Source organism: Apostichopus japonicus, chromosome 4 (assembly GCF_037975245.1).
Source record: "Apostichopus japonicus isolate 1M-3 chromosome 4, ASM3797524v1, whole genome shotgun sequence".
NCBI classification, from domain to species: Eukaryota; Metazoa; Echinodermata; class Holothuroidea; order Aspidochirotida; family Stichopodidae; genus Apostichopus; species Apostichopus japonicus.
In genome coordinates, this window is record NC_092564.1 from 12,801,817 (window position 1) to 12,823,798 (window position 21,982).

A 21,982-nucleotide genomic window follows, 5' to 3' on the forward strand; every position below is an offset into this window, starting at 1 on the left:
TTAAAATGTACAGGCACGCACGAGTTTATCCTTAAATTTCGGTAAAATTATCAACATTTGGGTAAAATTGAAGTGGAACAATTGACAAAATTTTAGCATAGGTCATAACGCCAAAAGAATATATACCTTACTCGTTTTTTTTTAAATTTTTCTTACTTGAGCACTTTTTAATCAGTATTTAGAGACACTATTTGAAATAAAAGAGCAAATTTACCCCAGATGGTAAGAGTTCTACGTCTTCTACGTAAGTTTTTCCATATCTGGCAAGTTTGACCCATTTCGTTTGACTGACTTTCTCCGTCAGGAATATCAGCCCAGGTATCGTAAACCAATACCAAAACCGAGGACCATGAAGAATCAGAAGAGTCCAGAAGATAACGTAAAACATATGCGTGAAGTAGAATAACTGCGGAAAAAAGGAGAAAAATCAACAGAATTGATGAGCTGAGAGAGAAATCTATCAATTCCTCAAGACATAAATTCGAGATTAGTTATTTGCACAAAGTTGTGTACAAGCTGTGACGTGTAAACAATTTATTTTAATTGTAAGAAATTTTAATAGAAAACAAAATCAGTCGTGGTCAAAAAAACAAAAAAGGACAGAAAAAGAAAGAAGAAAATTCAAATTTGTAAAAATGTGATGGCTCTTTAAGGCTTCAGTTAATTTTAGAATTATTTTCATTCACTCTTATTATAAGTTTCTATTTCTTGAAGAATGTAGTACACAAAGCCCACTTACTACATTCTTCTAGCTGATGAATAATTTAACATGATAGTTAGCGAAATAATAATGATAAATCTGACAGAGGAAACAGGAAATAAATTATTGTGAAAAACTATGTGAAATGTAGTTATTTAGTATAGTACGTACAAATTACCGTAACTTTTAAACTGTTCTCCAGACATCACTGTATGGGATGGGCACTTCCAAACATACCGCAATACATTAATAAACCAAATAAGCGTAAACTGATGGTTAAGACCCGTGGTTTTTATATTTGTATAACGTTACTTTGTTTTTTTGGTTTGTTGTTTTCATTTTACTTATTCAATCATAACCCCCTTGTGATAATGGATATCTTTTGTGAGTATATACATCCGGCGTTATCCGGTACAAATATATCTCACTGAAATATCGGGGGGGGGGGCTCCCACAAAATGTTTGCCCCGGGCCTCCCACAGGCTTAATCCAGCCCTGTCTATCCCCACCCCGGTCCTCTGATCAGACATGACTTTAGGTATTACTAAACTGGTATTAAAATAAATATGTGCATCCCCAGTAAAATAACGCCACGCTCTTAATTCCAAGCGGCGAGAATATATAGTTTAGCTCACAAATGGCTAACAGATGGTGACTATACTGCAAGGATTAAGTTAAACATAAACATCATTAACATCGCAAAAGAACAATTATTATGATATAAGATGATTTTTGTCAGTTCAAAAAATATCTTAAGTTAATCTTTCGGAGTAAGTAGGTCTGATACTTTCTAAGTTTATACAAGAGAGGAGGAAGTGAAAAAAATGAAACTAAAAGAGTACTTTACATATTGACCCAAAAAATGGATATCAAATATTTCCTCACATTATTATGCATTCTGCCTTGTATTTATCCCCATTACTCGTCATGCACAGCCTGATACAAAATACACCTGTTAGGTCAAATACCTACGTATCGACAATAACAAAGTCTCATTTATCATTTTTATGTAACGGTTGGTCTATAAATTACACTGATAAAAACAAATAAGTAACCAAAAATAAAAGTCAAAGTCGAATGGAAACAAAGATATTACCTGTAAAAAAATGTGCATTTTCTTCAAATTAAGGTGATATTTCCTTGATACTAAAAATAGCAATTAAAATGAACAGCTTGACTCGCTCATAATATATTTGACCAATCTTGAATTGATGACGTCATTACCCCACGCTATACCTATTTATATGAATATATATATATATATATATATATATATATATATATATATGTATATATATATATATGTATATATGAACATATATATGAATATATATATATATATATATATATATATATATATATAGCCGGCATGTTATGACGTGCCTGGACACAGTTTTGGAACCTCACAATGTCGCGTATGTTACTGTTCCTGTTGTTACTGTTAAAATTAAGATGGAATATTTTATATCTCGACAGATATCTCGAAGACAAAGGTTGAACCAATGAGTCTCTTTTGATTTCCGTATTGCTACATATCTATGTTTTATATCTTTCAAACTTCACTTAATGTTACTAGCGATATGCGTCATGTCTATTATGTTTACAACAACAACAAACAAACAAGAAAAGAAATGCCAAAACATGTTATAAAACATCGTTCATACGTTAAAATGAAATAGCTACAACGCAAAAGATGTAGGCTACTGACAACGTAGTCTTCTATAGAGCAAACGTAGCAAAGTGGCCGAGTAAATGAGTGGAGGTCACGTGACTATATGTACTCACCATCGAGGTATCCATTGACTCATACCAAAACTATAGAATAGAGAATGTTGTTATGCTTTCAAGCTGAAATGCATATTCAGCATTGAAAACCAATGGATTTTTTAATATATATTCGTTTTCCCCCCTTCTATAGTCAATCAAACTCCAACTTATATATGATCAAACACATGGTTTGTTATTTTTGTCCATTTAGGATAGTGCCGATAGTATATAATGTAGCCTGGTTTTGTTGTTATTTGTTTTCAAATACACAAATATTTGATTATTAATTGATTAATAAGTGACCAACCTTCTCCGTATTCTATTGCTCAGTAATTTCACTACTTATATTCACCAATCACGACGATGGTTTAAGTCACGTGCTTTTCCAGATGTTATATGGAAGTGGAACAGTTAAGTGAAAGAGTAAATGATGAATTTTATGCGCATTGATAGCATGAACATACAGACTGACAGACGGACGGAACGGTGGATCCACTTCACTTTCAAGCTATGTAATGCGGACGGCTGCTCTAGAAATCTTTAAAACGTTTCACTCAGACAAATGCAAATGCGGCAAAAAAAAACTTGTAAACTTCTAATGATCGACTGGAAACGTTAACTAACCGCATCTGAAAAATAAACTTAATCACACAACTGAGAGAGGTTAAGAGATATAACCAAAACAGCATAATTTTATTTAGTGTTATTCGTCTTACAACCAAGTTTCAGTTATGTAAAGGACGGAAAGAACGAAAAATGTATAAAACAAAATCGAAATGGTTATGCAACCATTTATACAAGAAATTGACATTTTCTACTCAAACGGTATAGTTTCAGTCGTGTTGGCTACAGTAAAGTTTAATAATAGTGCAGAGTCTGAGATATATATGATTTGTGCTTTCGGTTTTTTTCTGGAAGTTAAATTATTCATTGCTTTGGCTATTCCTAAGTAATAAATAAACCACTCCACTTTAATATGGTTTATGTTTTGCTATTTAAGACTTCGGAGAAATGATAATATCAAATTTAATAATTGTCAATCTTGGATTATTTTCGCGATTAGAGGTGTTTCTCTTGATAAAAATTCATCCATTTCCCTATAGTGATTCGTATATTTTCTACCAACCCAGTCGATAGCTGTATAGCAATTTTCATTTTCCCTAAGTGCGCCATAAAGATTCAACCTAGTTGAAGTAATTTTCAATAGATTATCATACTATTGGTGTTATTATGGAAAGCTCTCATGTCATAACGTCAAGACAAAAGAAAGAAAGAGAGATGTACTTATCGTTCAGTTATTTGACTCATAACTTGGACGAATATGGATTTCTGGTCAGTGACCCTTCCAGTTTTAATGGCAGAACAATTTAGACTTTGGTTACAGTCTGCATATGCACGGGGTAGCATATAAATACACATATTACCTATCAATCGCAGAATTGAAAACAATACTTTATTATGGTTATAGGCCTTTCTATATATATATATCTGACATGCACACATAATTCGCTTAAACACGTTCCAAGTGTTAAGACTTAGTTATTCACCTCGGCGTTCCAAGCTAAGCCTTATGATTTGAAATGACAAACAATGGAATCCAAAGCTCAACCCACGGATAACAAAGATACGATCATTTTACGATGAAAGCGTAAAATAGTTTGTTGACATTTTAATTTGCTATTATGACGTATCCATGAGACAGTTCAAATGATGCACTTTTCCAGGACATCTCAATACTATGCATGTTTCAAACCGACCACGGCCTTGAATAACAATCGTATACAGTTCTTTTGGTTATCTGCCGCCCCCCCCCCTTTTCCCTTTTCTTTTAGCTCAACAGGACCCCGAATCGAGCTCCAGGCAGCTTAGGATATCTAATTTTTTTGTTGCAGAATAAGATGAAAATGAATTATTCCCATGTGCTTTGAGTAAGATTGCAATGAAAGTGGAAATTAATCACTCGAATGCGGGAATGGCCAACTTGAAGTAATATAAAACTTGACAAATTTTGATAAGCGGACGAAGAGGTGTCTCTGTTTGCTAAAATGGCAATAAAGGCTACGATTTGAGATCCAAAGCCAGCAATAAGCGGAAATGAATTTATGAATACTCAATATTTGATAAAATTGGAAAAATACTGAAGAATTGGTTCAAAGCGGGGGTTGAATGATATATAGGTTGGGTGGAATATTTGGCACCGGTGAAAGTAACTTAAGAGTTTCACCAATTTTATTTTTTCATATTCACTTCCTTTCAAAAGACACAAACACAGGTCATGTAATGTCTTTATTAGAGTTTTTGATACATTCATGTTAATTCGTATAATGAATGACATAATTACATTTTATGTCTAAAAATAGGCCATGAAACTCGTTTGAAATGTATGTTATAAGCACATGCCAAAGTGATTCTAATCTGAGTCATAATGAATCCCCGGATGTAGGGACGTAGTGAAGCGGCAATAACTGTGTATTAAGTAGAACTGACTTTTCTAAAGTATTATAGCTGGTTGGTAGTGGTAACGTATGTAAAATCACAGAATTTGCATAAGTAAGTGTATCGTTGTATGCAATAGTTTCAATATACATCTACATATAGTATCCCTGACTGCGATCTAAATATGAGGTAAAATAAATATGAATAAACAGTCCAAGTTTTCTTCACAATGTAATGTTGATAAATCAGGCGCGAAATGAGTGATATTGTAATTGTAAGGGTTAGCAAGTGTGGTAGACAACCTAAGGTAGATGAACAGGAACTAGTCAACCATCGGTGGTTATACCTAAATACATTTCTTCCAAAATTATTTGTGCAGGGGGTTAAAGATGGCGGTAACTTAATTCAAGAACGATGTGTACCATAGCTTATAGTACACGCAGAATATTTTAACTTCCAGTTTGAAGTAGACAAATTAAATAGACAAATTAAGATCTTACCGAGGAACGTCTAGACAAATTCATGAAAACAGCAAATTGCGTCACAAACTGACAGAATTGTAAATAAAGTAACTTTTCAAGGATACTTTCTACTTTAATCTAAACCAAGGGTTCTAAACTTATCATTCTAAGCCTGGTTAAACCCTGCAGCAGAGAAGAGGATGGTAGGTGAAGCGGGAGAGTGAATTATGATTTTTGTGCATATGTCATAAACTTTCATTTGGGTTCTCCAATGGGTAATGCGACTGTTCATAAGTTGAAGAGCCCTTGATCTAAACACAAAACTGTAGTTACTGCGTGTACACACGCATACGCTCTCTGTTACGCTAACAGATTGAATTCGAAGATCAAGAAGATGCGACTTATAGAAGCAAGGCAAGTGACAATCTCTTCGTGTGTAAGTATAAAAAATTGATGTCATTCAGATATTATCAAGTTTTAATAAAATTCATGGTAATACATTATTCGGTTCGTGAATTACACTCATTCTATTTCCATCGTTAGTTGGCAGCCATCTTGACCGGACATTGAAGAGACTACGTTAGCCAATCAGAAGCAGAAGCTATAAGTAGAACATTTAAAGAAAGGAACTATGAAGTAATCTAATATGTTTACTGGACAACGATTCTTGCTCTAACTACTGAACTATCCAACTCTTTATGAAACACTTACAAAATAGTAAAACAAATCATTTTTTGCGCTTTCCATATGAAATCTGCCACATATTATAGCTTTAGTTTATTTAACACAGCTATACTGCTTAAGCCGTTATGACATCCAATTGTTTCTATATTTAAAGCAAATAAAATGCTAAAAATAAAGAGCAAATAATTTATCTTTAAGGTTTTAGACATTGTCAAGATGATTCGTTGTGACTTCCCTCGCGAAAAATAAAGAGGGGATGGAATACTGGGAGGGGCGGACGTTTTATTTAACCTAATCCAAGACATTTGCATAGTTGTTGGTGTTGCGGAGACTTGCATGTTCCTGCATGTGTAGGCACAGACCTATAACAATACCTTCACTTTACATGACAGAGATCTTTGTGAGGATCAGGTCTTCGTCCAAAACAGCAATGAAACGTCTCGCTCCGATTAGGAACTATCCTAGTTCATGGAGTGGAGGTGTTAGCTCAGTGGAGTGTTAGCTCATACTGAGGAGTGTTAGCTCAGTGGTTAACGCCGGTGCCTTCCAATCATAAGGTCCCCAGTTCGAGTCACTCCAAGATTAATGTATGTCGTCCAGTTACAGAGTTGTTGACAATTCATAACCATGGACGTTAAGTATGAATCTAAGAGACTGACTTCGGTCAGCTTGTGGCTTTGATAAGCCAATGAGGTTTCTTCGCGAGTTCCTTGCAGGAGGATCTAAAATACATACATACTTACATGGTAGACAATTAACAGTGTTGACCCTGAAGTCGATACTATGCATAACATCATGTTAAGAGCTTATTGAAATAGATGTAGTATTTGCAAAACCCATTTTAATTTTTTTAATTTTTTTTTATCTTAGCTGGTTTAGGAAGTTGTTCATTGCAGTTATCTTCATCACATAGATCGATATTAACAGTTTTGTGTCCCATTTTATTCTTACAAGGCGTAACATTTTATGTTGGTCGTTAGCTGGACCATGTTGAGATATTTCCATAAGTATCCTTAGCGATCTATTTTACCCATGCTCATATTTAATTCCCCTTTCTTCCCCCTCTCCTCCCCTCCCCTCCCCTCTCCTCTCCTCCCCTCCCCTCTCCCCCTCACTCTGTGATGATAAAGCAAAAGGAACACGGATGATGACTTGTGCTTCATATGGACAGCAGTCCATGTTGAGAGCAAATTTGAACGGAGAATAAATGTGAATCGATATGAAGCAATGAATGTTTACTAAACAGCCCAGCTATGGCGCAATGATTGTAACATTAAATAGCAGAAATAGCGGTGATTGCATCATATCTACATGGTATATGCAAAGTATTTAATGTCACGAATAAAACTGACAACTTGAAAAATGTTATAGGCCATACGCCATTCCGCAAAGCTTCGTTATATATATATATATATAAATTGTGGTATGAAAAACAGAAAATTTTCTAAAAATGAATAAACAGAAAATGTGAAGTAACGTAAGCAAGAAAAATGGGAAGAAAATGTAAGAACTGAAAGAATCTATAACATTTAGTCAAAAAAATCAATAAATCTATGAAACTTCTAAAATCTACGATAATTATAGTTATATACTAAAAAGATAAACCAAAAGGTACACAAACACTTGACAAAACTTACAGAGCAGTAGTTCGGAGGGCGAAAGAACTTAAAATAAAAGATAAAAATGCAGAAGTGTGGTGATTAAGTGTAAATTAATTAACAAAAACAAAACAAAAATGAGTGCAACTATATGTCGATTAAATAAATGGTGTCGAATATAATAGAGAAAAGTGCAAAAGAAATGAAAAGTATACGTAAGTCGTAACTGAAGCTTGATTTTTTGGTTATGCAAATGTTATTAAAAAACAACAACAATATCAGACAAATACGTCATGATAAGAGTAAAACAAGATTTGAGAATACGCCTAGGGGGGTGGGGGGTGGGGTGGGAGGGGGTGAGGGACATCCACACGTTTTTTTTTTTTAAAACGGATAAGGTGGATTCCTGAAGTCGTTAAAACCGACACCCAGAAAAATAATATAAAATTTGAGAAATGAAAATAAGGCATATTTAGGCTACTTAGGTCTGCCCTCAAGATTTTTGTAAAAAACTACGTTCAAACAAGGGCCCTCTTGGATCCACGGCTGGCGCCCCAACTTAAAATTCCAAGTTTGCAAAAAGAGTACCTGGTACGTGTTGTTTATCTGGTATATGTTAATATGGTATAGTTTCCTAGATAACATTTGACATTGAAATTCAAGGGTATGATGGAAATAACGTCATTTGCGGGAAAATCATGACGTCATACCTGGTTTAGTCACGGGATAGTCAAACAACGGCAAGAAAATATCATCATCTAGAGCATTCGATGCTTCATTATCGCTATTAGAATTCTCTGTCCGGCTTTAACTATTAAATCAGGGTGGAGGGGAAGGACGGACGGGGGCGGTTAGGGGATTTCAAATAACAGTTCAGTTTCACTGACACATTCATTTAAGATTTAAATGAAACGCAAAAAAAAATTGATCAGTATAAGTACAGAAAAACACTGTTTTACAATAATTATGTGGCCCAACCAAATTGATAGTATCTTAAAGCACTTCAGTGTCTTCGCTGACGTTTCTTTTAATTTTTTTTATTGACGATAATTTCACTATATATTTCAACTTTTGTATCTTTGGAAACGGAGTATGTACCTGCTTGATATATCAATTGTTTTGTATGTCTCCTATATAGTGTAATTCGTGAAGGTGAACTAATTCCATTCTCATGCTTTTAATTAATGAAATAGTGTTTATGGAGAATACAAAGCTGTTATCGAAACGACCATACGTCAAGATATTAATTCCACTCTATGTAAGTCGATGGTCTATGTCAGGTGGATATTTTTTCTTCTCTGAGAAATATACCTCTGCAATTATTTGTGAAAGAGTAAATGTTGATGCTCGAAATAATTTCCCTGGATTATCTCTTCACCAACTAACGCCTCGTCACTCCTTTAAAGATAATCAGTTCACCATATTTAATAGCTAAAGGAAGGCAAATAATAATCTGGCCAAGCTTACAAATACTAACTGTCTATCAATTCTTAATAACAGTAGCTTTTCCGTATGGAAACACTCCGTTTTTCATTAAACAAACTTTCCTTTTACCAATTTAACCTGTTGCGCACATAATCTTTACTAAAAGCTCTCTATACGTCTACATGAGTTTCAAAACCTAGGTATTTATCACTGTTTTTTATTGAAGTTTCGATAAGTGTGAATAATTGACTTTAAACATCCCGAACAGTTTCTGTTTATTTGATGAAATTCCTCTCAAAGTGAACAGAATGAAATTACAGCCTTTGAGGTTTACCTGAGTTTACTACTAACAAGTTTTACCTCTGGGCCTTTCATGTTTCAAAACCAATAAAAGTAGGCCAGGTTCTTTCATCTCTCTTTTGATTTTGATTGTCCTTTTGTCTTTAAGGATTGTAAGCCATTTGATACACAGAGATACAATTTGTGTTTATGAGTCTGAAGTACCATTTTCTCTATATTTTCCATTACATTTACTGTAGGTTATGGGGAAAAAAATCAATTACCTTTTTCTCGGTGTTATCTTCTACATTTCTTATATGCATGAATATCAAACCTTTAAGTGTAATCAATATAAACGTTGAAAGCTTAGACTCGACAGGAGAGAAAGTCGTTTTTTTTTCTTTTCTTGATTCTGGTTAAACATGTTTCATGTTTTCTCCGTTTTCTGCATAAACGCCCCTTTTAGAGTCAAGCAATTAACCAACTTCCTGTGTACAACTTTCGCTAATGAAATGTGACAATCATTTCCTATAAAATACAAATGGACTTAAATGGAACCCGTCGATTTATACGCCTACATCCTGTGACCATGTTAAACGCCACATAATGATCTCAAATAGAGTTGACTGATGACGTCATCAATTTTTTTCTTTGACGTCAAATTCTTCGCTGTGAGAACACGAAGGCGTTATTCATTTCTTGTTAAGGAGAGTTTGATAGATGTTATGGTATAAGTAAGTTTTTGGGGTGGGAGACGGGGGGGGGGGGAGTGGGGGAGGGAGGAAAATCAAAGTTTCCAGAAAGGCTAACAGTGGACAATTACTGTTTTGGGACACCCTTATGACGGTTCCTGCTCGCTAAGTGTGTTAATCGAGAATATATAATATCGTCAAATTGGGTTTCATCATTACGTTGGACCTGTAGCTATATCCCACGTTCTTAAAAAGAGAAATTAATATGACATTGTTTTAGAAGATGTGAAGGAATAGCCCCTATCCTTGATTTCCTTTGCACAATTTAACTGTATCTTGTCCTATGGTTTTATCCAAAACTAAACTCAAGCACCCTGGAAATATTTCGATTGTGTAAATAAGAAACTAAGTTTACCAAGTTTATCTTCATAAAATCAGGATGCCTGGCTAGAGAGACTCTGGTATAATTTGTTTTCTTCTCATAGTTATTTTCCTGCTGTTACATAACAAACATACTCCTTTTAGTTTTGGAGTTAAACCGAGGCCGCAAAAAAATATTTCACCAGAATGTAGCATAGAAACTCCTTACAAATAGCCCTCTCCCACACATCCCAGTTTTCAACGATCCTTTACTTGTCCGAAGTTAACAATACTAAAGATAAATCTTGGAATTAATAAGACGTAAGCAACACCCGAAGCCATAGCTCGGATAAAATATTATCTACTATTTTAGTAGAAGTTTGGGCCAAAAATAAATAAATAAACTACGGCCGAAACATATTTGGTTTTAACTTATCCTTCAACTGAAAAAAACACAACAAACAGCAACAAACAAAACTCACATCAACAACAACAAATCTCTCTTGAATAATTACTCAGATTACAATCATACAAAATTATCATTTTTGGGGACGAATTGGTTTAGAATCATTTTTATTTTTATTGGAGGAAAGATTCATGTTCTAATATCTTCTGATTTTTAACGGTCCTCGCTTCTATATTAATTATAAACCTGGATTCTTCCTAGAAAACAACTTTTGCCAAGTACGAATGTGAGACTTGACCATTTTTTTGCCGTAGAAAGCGTGTTGAGAATACTTTCACAAAATGTTCAATCATTTTGGATTACAGTACATTACGGCTATATTTCAGATCTTGTACAACGCCCTCACTTTGTAGTAAACTTTTCTTGAAAGTAATGTTGAATGTAGTTCGAATGATTGGCGCAATACTTGATAGGAACGGGGAATTCTTAGCAACTATAACCAACACGGTTAAACGTGAGAAAAAAATAATATGTATTTTGGTAACTGGAAGGAGCTATCGCTCAAAGGTGATATTTGTAGTAAAATAAAAGTGAAAATATGATAAAACCGTCAACAAAGAAATATTTTCTCAATAACTTCTAACACTCTATGTGTCCTCAAACAAAAAGCTCAGACTTGCTTCGCATTACTGTAGATAAACCGAATACTACAAAACATCACCTCATATTCCCAATTAGGAAGAGCTTTTTATTACTAGGGGGGGGGGGGGGGGTTAAAAGCGAAAAAGATCTTTACAAATTTTTTCGGACAGTCCGTTACAATATGAATTTCTGACGTCACAACATGCTCCTACGGCAAAAAACTGTGTGAGTGATTGTGTTATATACAATAACTATTTTTTTTCTCATCGCTTAAATCAGATAAGTAAACAGATTCCTGTACTTTTGATGTTTATTTTGGATTTTTTGTTTACAGAAGAAAGTTAAGAACTATGAATTTTGCTGTTAAAATCGATATTTTTTAGACGTTTTGTCAGCAACCTTCCCATTCTTTCAGAGTATTAATGAAACAAACATTGCAATTAATCACTTTTTGATATTTGTGTTAATTACATGCAAATAACAAAAGGATTATTATTTTTGAGCAATTTTCCATTTCTATACGTTATTAATGACTCAGTAACCAAATTAACTACTTAACTTACGGAATTTATCAATATCAAATTAAAAAATAGTTATTTTACAATCAGAAAAAAAAATTCTATATTGAGGCACATTTGGACTTAGACCGTTATCCGAACTTAGCGGCATGATTCTCATAAGACATAAACTGACTTGGAATGTAATTTAGGCCAAATAACGCTTATATTATATTGCAATTTGGTACTTATGAAACGAAAGTCAATTTCCTTTTTTCCATTGTGAATTCTGAAGTATGCAAATTTGATAAAGGGGCCAATGCTCTCTGACATTTATTGAGTTTGAATGATAATCTTTGTGTCATTCAAAGTAATTTTACTTCAGAACTGCTGTTTGTAATAAGTCCCATAAAATGTTACTGTCCCCTAATCCATTGAGAGTACCAATCAAAAAATGAAAAAAATAAAAATAAAAATCATGTGGTGCATGTGTAAAGGATGGGGTCGATGGTGAAGAGTGATGGGTCGACCGGTGGAGGGTGGACTGGTGGACCGGGGGACCGGTGGAGGGTGGACCGGTGGAGGGTGGACCGGTGGAGGGTGGACCGGTGGAGGGTGGACCGGTAGTGGGTGGAGGGTGGACTGGTGGACCGATGGAGGGTGGACCGGTGAGGGGTGGACCGGTGGAGGGTGGACTGGTGGACCAGTGGAGGGTTGTCCGGTGGAGGGTGGACCGGTGGAGGGTGGACCGGTGGAGGGTGGTATGAAAGAATAAAGCATAAATGAATATATAAAGAGCGCTATCATACCGGGTTTTGCTTCAGCACTAGACTCTAAGAAACGGTCTTTCGACAGTTGAAAGTTTACCTGGAAATGTCCGGAGCGTCTTACAATAGGAAGGGAGCAGAGTACCATTACTGTTAGTACTATGACCATCGCCCAACCAGTCAGGTATGCTGTACCAGCAACATAGTGTAAGCCAAAATCGGTAGCATTAGGGTTCGTCAGTAGTAGTTCGAAGACTTTGTCCGGAGAATCGGTTATAACGACTGTTATACAAAAATATCAGAAAAGAAGAGGAATGAAGGGAAAGTTAGTAATAAATCAATGCTGACGGATCAGACTACAAAGATACAAGGATAGATACACCCCTGCCCCCCCCCCCAAAAAAACACCCACATATTAAAAATAAATGATAAAAAGACAGGGATTTTCGTAGAAACTTGATGCGAGAAATGGCAGATTGGGTCTTACATTTCGTAAAGTAAAGAAGATAACATCCTCTTGATTGCACTTACGAAAAGTACATCATAATTGCTCAATCCTACATCATCTACCGTGTTACGAGGTTGGCAATAACTCTAACTATTCAGGGAATATCAGCCAGTAAATATTCATCAAATTTGCATATAACCTTGATTATATCAAATATCATATGAATTCTATACACACACCGGAAACGAGATCTTTTAGAACATGTTTTTTCCATTACTTTATATAATTATGCAAATATTCGGTACATTAATTATTATGGAACGGCTTTGAGTTTGAATCACGTGAAAATACGACAAAACACCCCCAAAAGTCTGAATTATTATATGGTATGCTATAAAAAAATATATGAAGATATGTTATCATTATGTGTTATAATAAGTACATTAAAATTCTTACACAACCCCCCACCTCCCCCCACCTCCCCCAACAAAAATCATAATTTATACAGAATATATTATTATAGTTCCAAGAATCACCTTCAATCACATAAAAGAACAAAAATGTTGAGAAAATACGACGTTTAGATAAAATCAAGAGCCAATACTTAGTCTGTGTGTCGAGAATTCAGTTACGCACATTTTTTTTTTTTTTTTTTTATAGAAGCGAGGCAAACGAAGCATTGCTTCACATTGAACGTGTGCGTGTTGATGCATGGTACTCGAATATGCTGTACACCTGTGTAAGGTACGGACGTGCAGTACGCTCTATATCATCACCACCATCATTTAATATTGCTTTGCAATCAGATTTGTCTTTAAACGCTTGGGGTTTGAACCCACGTATCTCACATAAACTGTCATGGACTATATTTATAATGTAATTAATATAAAATATGATATATTATATACAATGTATAATTTATTATACTCTACCAATATAACGCAGCCAGCTATATATCTTATTGTTTCAATGCATCAAAGTACATTTCTCTTTTCTTATACAGTTACTATCGGTCATGGAATGTTCAAACGAAATCTAGGACAAGTGATTTGTTCACGTACTATATTGAAATTAAGTTCAAAATTGTACCAATAAATATGGCGCCCTGAATTCTCCTGCCTTATAGGTAAAAAAACGACTAATACACTCTTTACAAGGTAACTTACAATACATGATAATTAAGACGCATGATATGTCTAAATACAAGATACACTAGCATACATTAACATTTTCAGATAACTTCATTACACAGTTAGTTCTTATATCTTATAAAAGTTCTTATAAAATTGTTGGAATTGAACCACGTTTTCTAAGTGAGATATAATCTATGGCCAATTTTCCAACCCAATATGAATTTCAAATTGAATTAGGAACTCAGGCCTCATGAAGATTGATTGAAATGTCACATGACGTGATTCTGTTCCCGTGAACTCATTTCTGGACAACACCAGGGAGAACTATATGAAAGATATAGAGGCCTCTATACATCGTACATAACCGTATCAGTTTGTGAGGAGGGATTTACATATACACACATATATATATATATATATATTCCTTGATAAAGCCTTAACCGGCGAAATATTGGAACTTACAACTTTGTATACTTTCTTACTGTGCTTGTTGAAGTCTCATTTTCTACATTTCATATATATATATATATATATATATATATATATATATATATATATATATATATATATACATATACATATATATATATATATATATATAAATATATATATATATATATATATATATATATATATATATATATATATATATATATATATATATATATATATATATATATATATATATATATATATGGTTGTCTCAAAATTACATATACACAAATGAGTTAGAAAGGTTTATTCGTGTTAAATACATATTTCGAACCGATGTGACATCACCAATTACATTTACCAATTAAGAGTTATTCTGCATGGTGAGTTACACCGCGATGTTTCTAGTGTTCTTATAGACTAACACGTGGATCCTATTTATATACCTATAGAAGGTATACGCAATCATACTAGCAGATCTAAAGAGTTTGACCAAGTATACCTATATTGAGCAAACCGGCGGATGTCTAGGCCTGCACTAAAATATCGACCTTATACACATAACCATATGAGGCAATGTGAAGCCCCTGTCTGCATATTGAACAAAACAGCAAAGATTCTCATGTAAGATTGAAACGTTAAAACTATATGTAATCTCAACTTTACATATAACCAATGATGAGCAAACGTAAATATTTGGTCTGCATATTGATCAGAACCATTCTAAGAATAAAATGTTGACCTTCCTTCCATATGTTCCCAGGTACATGTAACCACATGAGCAGATGTATCGACATAGTCTGCGTATTGAACAAAACCGCAAAAATGTCATTTCTAAGAATAACTTGGTAACCCATTTTATCTGACATGAGCAAATGTCATGTTTTAGTCTGCTCATTGAATAAATCAGATGTATGCCTAGCTCTTCAAATACTATCAGGTTGACCCTTTATACATCACACAGTTATGAAGATCTGAGCAGGTGTAACTATAGTGTGGTCTGCAAGTTGAGTCAAACATAAAGGAATATTGTAAGCTTTCCCTAGTGATTTCAATGCAAGCCAGTATTGATCTGTATATAGGCCTAAATGTATGACTAGTTGGAGTACAAACGTTGCCCCATATCACATATACAGAAAGAATGTAATCCATATACCGAAGCATTCTCCGCGTAATAAGAAAAAATACCAGCCAACTAACACATTCAACTATGTAGGGATATATTACCGACATTGATAGTTCTAACAGTTTACGATACACTGGTTTCTGCTATTGCAAATCTCCATCGATAAAAAAAACCTTTATTTATTTCTATTGTTCCCAAGACGCACATGGAATCCAGCCCGACCGACTTTTTTTTTGTCACCTCTGATTTGATAGGAAATTAAAAATCCTGTCGAGTGCAAACTGAATTTGTAGAAATAAAATAAACTAAAAAGAAAAGTAAAATAGAAAAAAGGGAAAAGAAAACATGATATGCGACGGGTAATCACAGTAATCTAGTAAAGTTATGAATAATCTGTATGTTAGGAAATCAAGGCTAAGTCTAAGACAGGTCAATTATTTCAATTATTTCATTTTCAAGGGTAAGAATCAAATGAATATGACTTTTTTTTTTAAACATTTGCGAAGGTAGGTCATAATGGAGCTCATGTAGACAAAGGTCTAGTGAATATTTACGTGCTGTACATAGTTAACACTATTTAATATAAATATAGGCCCTAGACGGGAAAGATCAGTGCTTGTAAGGAGTTGGAATTCAACTATTTAGAGCTTTATCTATACGTCTATATTTATTATGAAGTTAAAGGGGATTTTGCAATTCACGAGAGTATTTATCACCAATATAATCTCTGATTAGCGGATGAAAATCGAATCCAAATTAAGCCCCATGTCCAGTTCTTGACTATACTATTACCCAACGATCCCCCATACACGGAGACTCATCATTTGTTTTCATTGAAAGTCATAGCAAGGACCACCAATCATCACCAATATCAACAAAATGTTCCCATGAATGAAAATCTTTGATTAGCTGATGAAAATCGAATCCGAATATTTTTTTTTAAATGATTTCTCTTCCAATTTTACCAATTTTACGCAAGGGCAATTGGATTAACAGACTGATTCATTAATATGGCTTCACGTGATCAACTTAAGCCTTACTAACAGAAAATAAGATATCTTTTACACAATTCATTAGGCTATATAAATACATTTCTACTATTCAATTATTTTAATTCGATAGAAAAACAAAAGAAAGGTATACATGTATTCCATCACGTGTGTCTTCATTGTTCATTGCGCAATACACTGACAACTGCAGTAGGTATATTAAAGTCCCTCATCCTGTCCCTCGCCCTGTCCCTACCCCTGTCCCTGTCCCTACCCATTCCCTTCCCCTTCCCTGTCCCTTTCCCTGTTCCCTGTTCCCTTGCCCCTGCCCCGTCCCTTCCCTCGTCCCTTAACTCCTCCTTTCCCCATCCCAATCGCTTTGTTTTCATTTTCCTTCTATTGTATTACACAAGGCTATATTGCAGAAGCTATGCAGTTTATTGGTTGTCATGGTAATGGTCATTACAAGCGCTCTTGACAGACATCCTCTTCAGCAGACGAACCGAATCAACCAATTTCCTCTTTGGAAGGAAACGAACACACATATCTTATCGTAATTGATCCATTTCTCGAGTGCTCAAGATGAGTTTTTCTCTGATGCTAAGGGAGAGAGATATAATCAACTCTATACCTCTTATGTTTTAATTAACATATTTTGTATGGATTTCAGGAAATCACGACAGTTGAAAGTTCAAAGAAACAAAGGCCACATTTGTATTACTGTGTATTTTTTCTCAATGTACATGAAAATTCCAAAAGAAAGATAATTTAGCGTTCGTAGTGGAAAAATATTTTCGTTAGTTATGTGGTATTAAGGAAAATTTTCATTTTCATTTCATTGTCAATCATTTTTTCGCGTTTTCTTTCCAGAAATTTATCAAATACTTGAATCTCTTCAGAATAAAAAAAAAAAAAAAAATAACTCGAAAAAACATTCCCGCAGTTCTTGAAACTTCTCCCATGAGAGTGTAATAAGAGATGTTCCTTAATTTCAAATTGTTGTTATGAAATAATAAGTTCTCCCACATGAATATCTATTCCTACACTATATTAAACTGAACTGGTGTACCGGAATTCCGTGAGGCTGCATTCTAAACCTTCAAAAGATTGCTTTTAAGTAAGTGTTTAAGATAATCTTGGATATCTTCACATCCCGAAGGTCGAAAAGTTTAGCGGACCTTTTAAATATACAGTCGTATTTGCCGTCATGCGAATGCTCGTTCTAAAGTTCAAGACATATCGAGATATAACCTTATATGGTATACTGTCAATTCATGTTAATGTCAAGAATATTTTCGCGCAACTGATGCCAATGTTCTTTTAACATGGAAAAGGGATAGGCTTTGTAAACTAAGTGCAGTAATTATAGTGGATGCGTATACCAAATGTTTGGTATGTAATGCCAAAAGATCATTGAACGGCAAACAAAATTTTGTCGAAGAAGAAATTTTGTCGTTAGCGTAAACGATGATTTCCATACAATGAACTCTTTACGTAATTTGAACACATATCCTGCGCATCTTACTGTATATGTCTATTAATTATGATCTCATAACCGGCTCGTGACACACAGACCGTACGTGTTCCGTGATATCGAGTACATGTTCAGAACGGGTGGATCTAGAAGGATGTGTTCTACAGGGCTGTTGAAATTAACTCCAATGTAGGGCGCTGAGGTTACACAAACACATACACAAAATAAAAAGACACAAAATGAGTGGAAGACGATGCTTCAATTTTAGCAACCTTTGAGGGGAATAGTTCTTCAGTGACCTGCAAAAGGGCTCCAAGCCACAAACCGTGGGGGGAGGGTTAGGAAAGACATTAATGTCCCTTCTACTGAAAGGTATGGAGGTCATGCCCCAGTTCCCATCCTCCCCACCCCACCCCACCCCACCACCACCCCACCCCACCTACCCCTCCTAATCCCCATAAATATATCGACCTCAGTCATGACTGATTGTTATAACGACTTACTTGCATTGCCGATGTGAGCAGCAGTATGGATAAAACTGAATGCTGCTAAGAAGTAACCCACAAGCTTGTGAAAACTGATGTTTTGATCGACTGGAAGATATTCCGCTAACTTCGTTGCACGTATGTACGTTAAAGTCTTCCTTAGCATTAACACCAGAATGAAAGAAGAGTTGAAGTTAAGGCACTGTCCACACCCACGAGCTGAGCAGAAAAAAGAAGAAGAAGAAGAATAAGAATAATATGAAACATTGGTTATTCAACAAAATTATCTTGATAGTTATTTAGATATATATACAATTTTACGCCTCCTGAGTGAAATTGTACTTTATCAGTTAGATTAGTAAACGACATTATACTGATGAACTTATAAACCCCCTCACTGGTTTGTGTCGATTGGATGTTTTGTATTCGACTGACGAAAGAGGTGTAATGCTATATTATTATGTAACCTTAATGTTACGTAAGAAATTTAAACTACAGGTATATATAGTTGGAAATATTTAAATTAAGGTTAGGTTTTGGTCAATTGTTCATTTGCAAAGAACATAAGTATATGTTTGCTTTATTTTGTGATTTCAAAGTGGCTGTGGTTTTCATCGAAGAACTTCTTGTTCTCATACATGCAGTGGCTTTCATCCTCTCCAATTTGTTAGCCTGCCTCTCTGGACAGGTTTGATAAAACCAGAATCTACACAAACAGACTTCTACCAATGATGTGCCCGTAAAAGGAAAGAAAGAAAGAGAGGCGAAAAGCAACATTCATCTTTTCTTTTTTTAACTGTTGCTGAATCATGTGAGAAATCTTTACATGGTATCTTTTCTTGATAAAACTTTTCATATTTTTTTTTTTTTTTTATTTGCAAGGATTTTCTTGCCAAGGTATCTAGGCCATCTCCGTCAATAATTCGGAATTAATTTTTTTACCTTTATTTTGTCTCTACCGACGGAAATCATTCATGTCAATTTCAATATAAGCTTAAGCGGTCCGCAGGCTCAGCAAAGTAGTACCATCAAACTACCAATCGCCTCGGGCTAAATTTATTACCCCAAAGGAAAAAAATCTATCGGTAAATTGATAATTCGCAAGAAATTTTGGTCCAAAGCTTAATGAACCTAGATGTCTCGGAAGATCAGACCGTGCTATTTCATTTTACAAGAAGTCCACTTGATTCCAATTTGTGCAGGGTTATAACTTCCACCAGAAAACACCAATTTCCTTTGAATTTTTTTATTATCATTTTTGTTCGTTCATGAATAAATTGAGCAGGTCTAGCCCAATGAGTACTACCCTTCGGGGTCAGGCTTTCTTGAATTGACGTGAAATTCAGTGCAATTTATATCTTTAGATACGTTATTCGCGGTGTACCATTTCCCCCCCCCCCCCCCCCCTTGAGAACTTTCCAAACGATCTTGTTATCAGGTGTGTCTAGAAAAGTGAACTATACTTTTTTTTTCTTTACTAACATTCAAACTTTCAGAAACATATAGCCGAAGCTCTTGTATAGCTTCATTTTTGAAGAACATTATATCTATCAATTCGACAAATTCAAGCGAATCTCTAAACTATACTATATAGTTAACTATAGACCTGCTCAAATTATTCATGAACGAAGGAAAATAATAAATAAAAATTTCAAAGGAAATTGGTGTTTTCTGGTGGAAGTTAACTGTATAGTATGTATTCATATATTAAAGTTGACGTATTATTTCTGTCTTTACAGTTATTAAAGTTACTATTTATAGCACTTGATACCTTTTTATATTAATATCTTGAATACTGGTGATAAATGTCCACTTAATATGTGTGAAAGATGAGTATTGGTTTCTCTGAGTGGCTCTTTCAGCAGTTAAAAGAATTAAGAAACAGAGAAACTTTTTTTACGCAAATTTCACTTCATACTTGATCGGTTATGTATTCATGCATGAGTAAACACTTACTGGATACCATATTAAGGAACTATTGCTGAGAGTAATATAACAATAAGATTTGTATACAAGACAACAATTTAAATTACTCAAATGTTGTAAGAATAAGACCATAAGTGGTTCAAATTCGAAAGATGACAGCAATTTTAATTTCATAACTTGATTATAAATCACCTTCACTCTACAGTCTTGTGTCTCTCTCACACACCAATAAACTCATTACGAGGACATTCAAGAATTGCTTGTGGACATTTCAATTCGAGTGTAAGGTATACTGGCTGTTTGTTACCAGGCGGTCAATCACACATTTCACAGTAAATTAAATTTGAAACAAAGTTCCCCGCAGTACCGGGAAATGCACTATGTAAGATGTTAATAATATTTTCACGTGGCGGTGAGATCAGAAAAACTTTTATTCTTTTCGGATAAGGGAAAATATGCAGTTTGTCTGAAAACTCGTTAGTTGTGATGGGGCCACGTTGTAGTTTTACAAGATTACAATTTTATGTGAAAACTGTTGTCCCTTGGGGGGTGAAAGCTCCCGGAATGTCTTATATAATATTGATTCAGGCTGAGAGTTCAGGTAGCTCGACTAATATTTTCTTAACTGTTTGTTCGACTGCACTAGATTTTCAGGCTATTCTAAAAACCTGCTTATACGATCAGTTTTTATCAGATGTAATGAAGGGAAAGTACGGACAAGGATGATCAAGCAACGAGAAGAGAAAAGTCTATACACTGTGAAAATCCTTTTAATATCATTTTAGAAACAGAAATGGATAATTATGTAATTGCTATGGCGCCAGCGTAGGTGGACGTGTTTGTGTCTGTGAGTATACAGTGGTATATCATTCAAGGCCTTTACTGGTATATATAGCCGTATAGTGATAGGTAACTATGTATATAGGACTGTCGAACGCTTAGGGGCAAACTATGTCAAATGAGATGTTCACCGAATGTCTATTATTGAAGTATACCCCTCCAGATATATAAAGGGTTAGCAGACATTTTATGTAACGGTGTATAGAACTCTCTGTTTACTGAATCAAACCAATGGAATCTCATAGGCTGATAGCGGTATCCCGCAGGGATTTCATATCATTTGAACATTGATAACGGTCGGATTAAACATGTAAGTGGACACATATAAGAATGTAGAACATTTACATAGGTAGTGCGTTAATACTGCTCAAGGTGGTTGGTACATACCACTGTGAATCATATTCCTTGATATAGT

General features: G+C 34.7%; 1 protein-coding gene across 8 annotated transcripts in view; it reads right to left on the bottom strand.

The window, feature by feature from the left end:
• Positions 1-21,982, bottom strand: part of LOC139966486 (NADPH oxidase 5-like) — a 193,466-nt gene that overhangs the window by 18,551 nt on the left and 152,933 nt on the right. For all 8 annotated transcript variants that reach the window (XM_071969541.1, XM_071969538.1, XM_071969537.1 and 5 more), the window contains 3 exons: positions 18,820-19,020; positions 12,815-12,996; positions 215-406 (listed from right to left, as the gene is read on the bottom strand). In XM_071969541.1, coding sequence (XP_071825642.1) covers positions 215-406; positions 12,815-12,996; positions 18,820-19,020 — 575 coding nt within the window. The remainder of the gene's footprint in view (positions 1-214; positions 407-12,814; positions 12,997-18,819; positions 19,021-21,982) is intronic.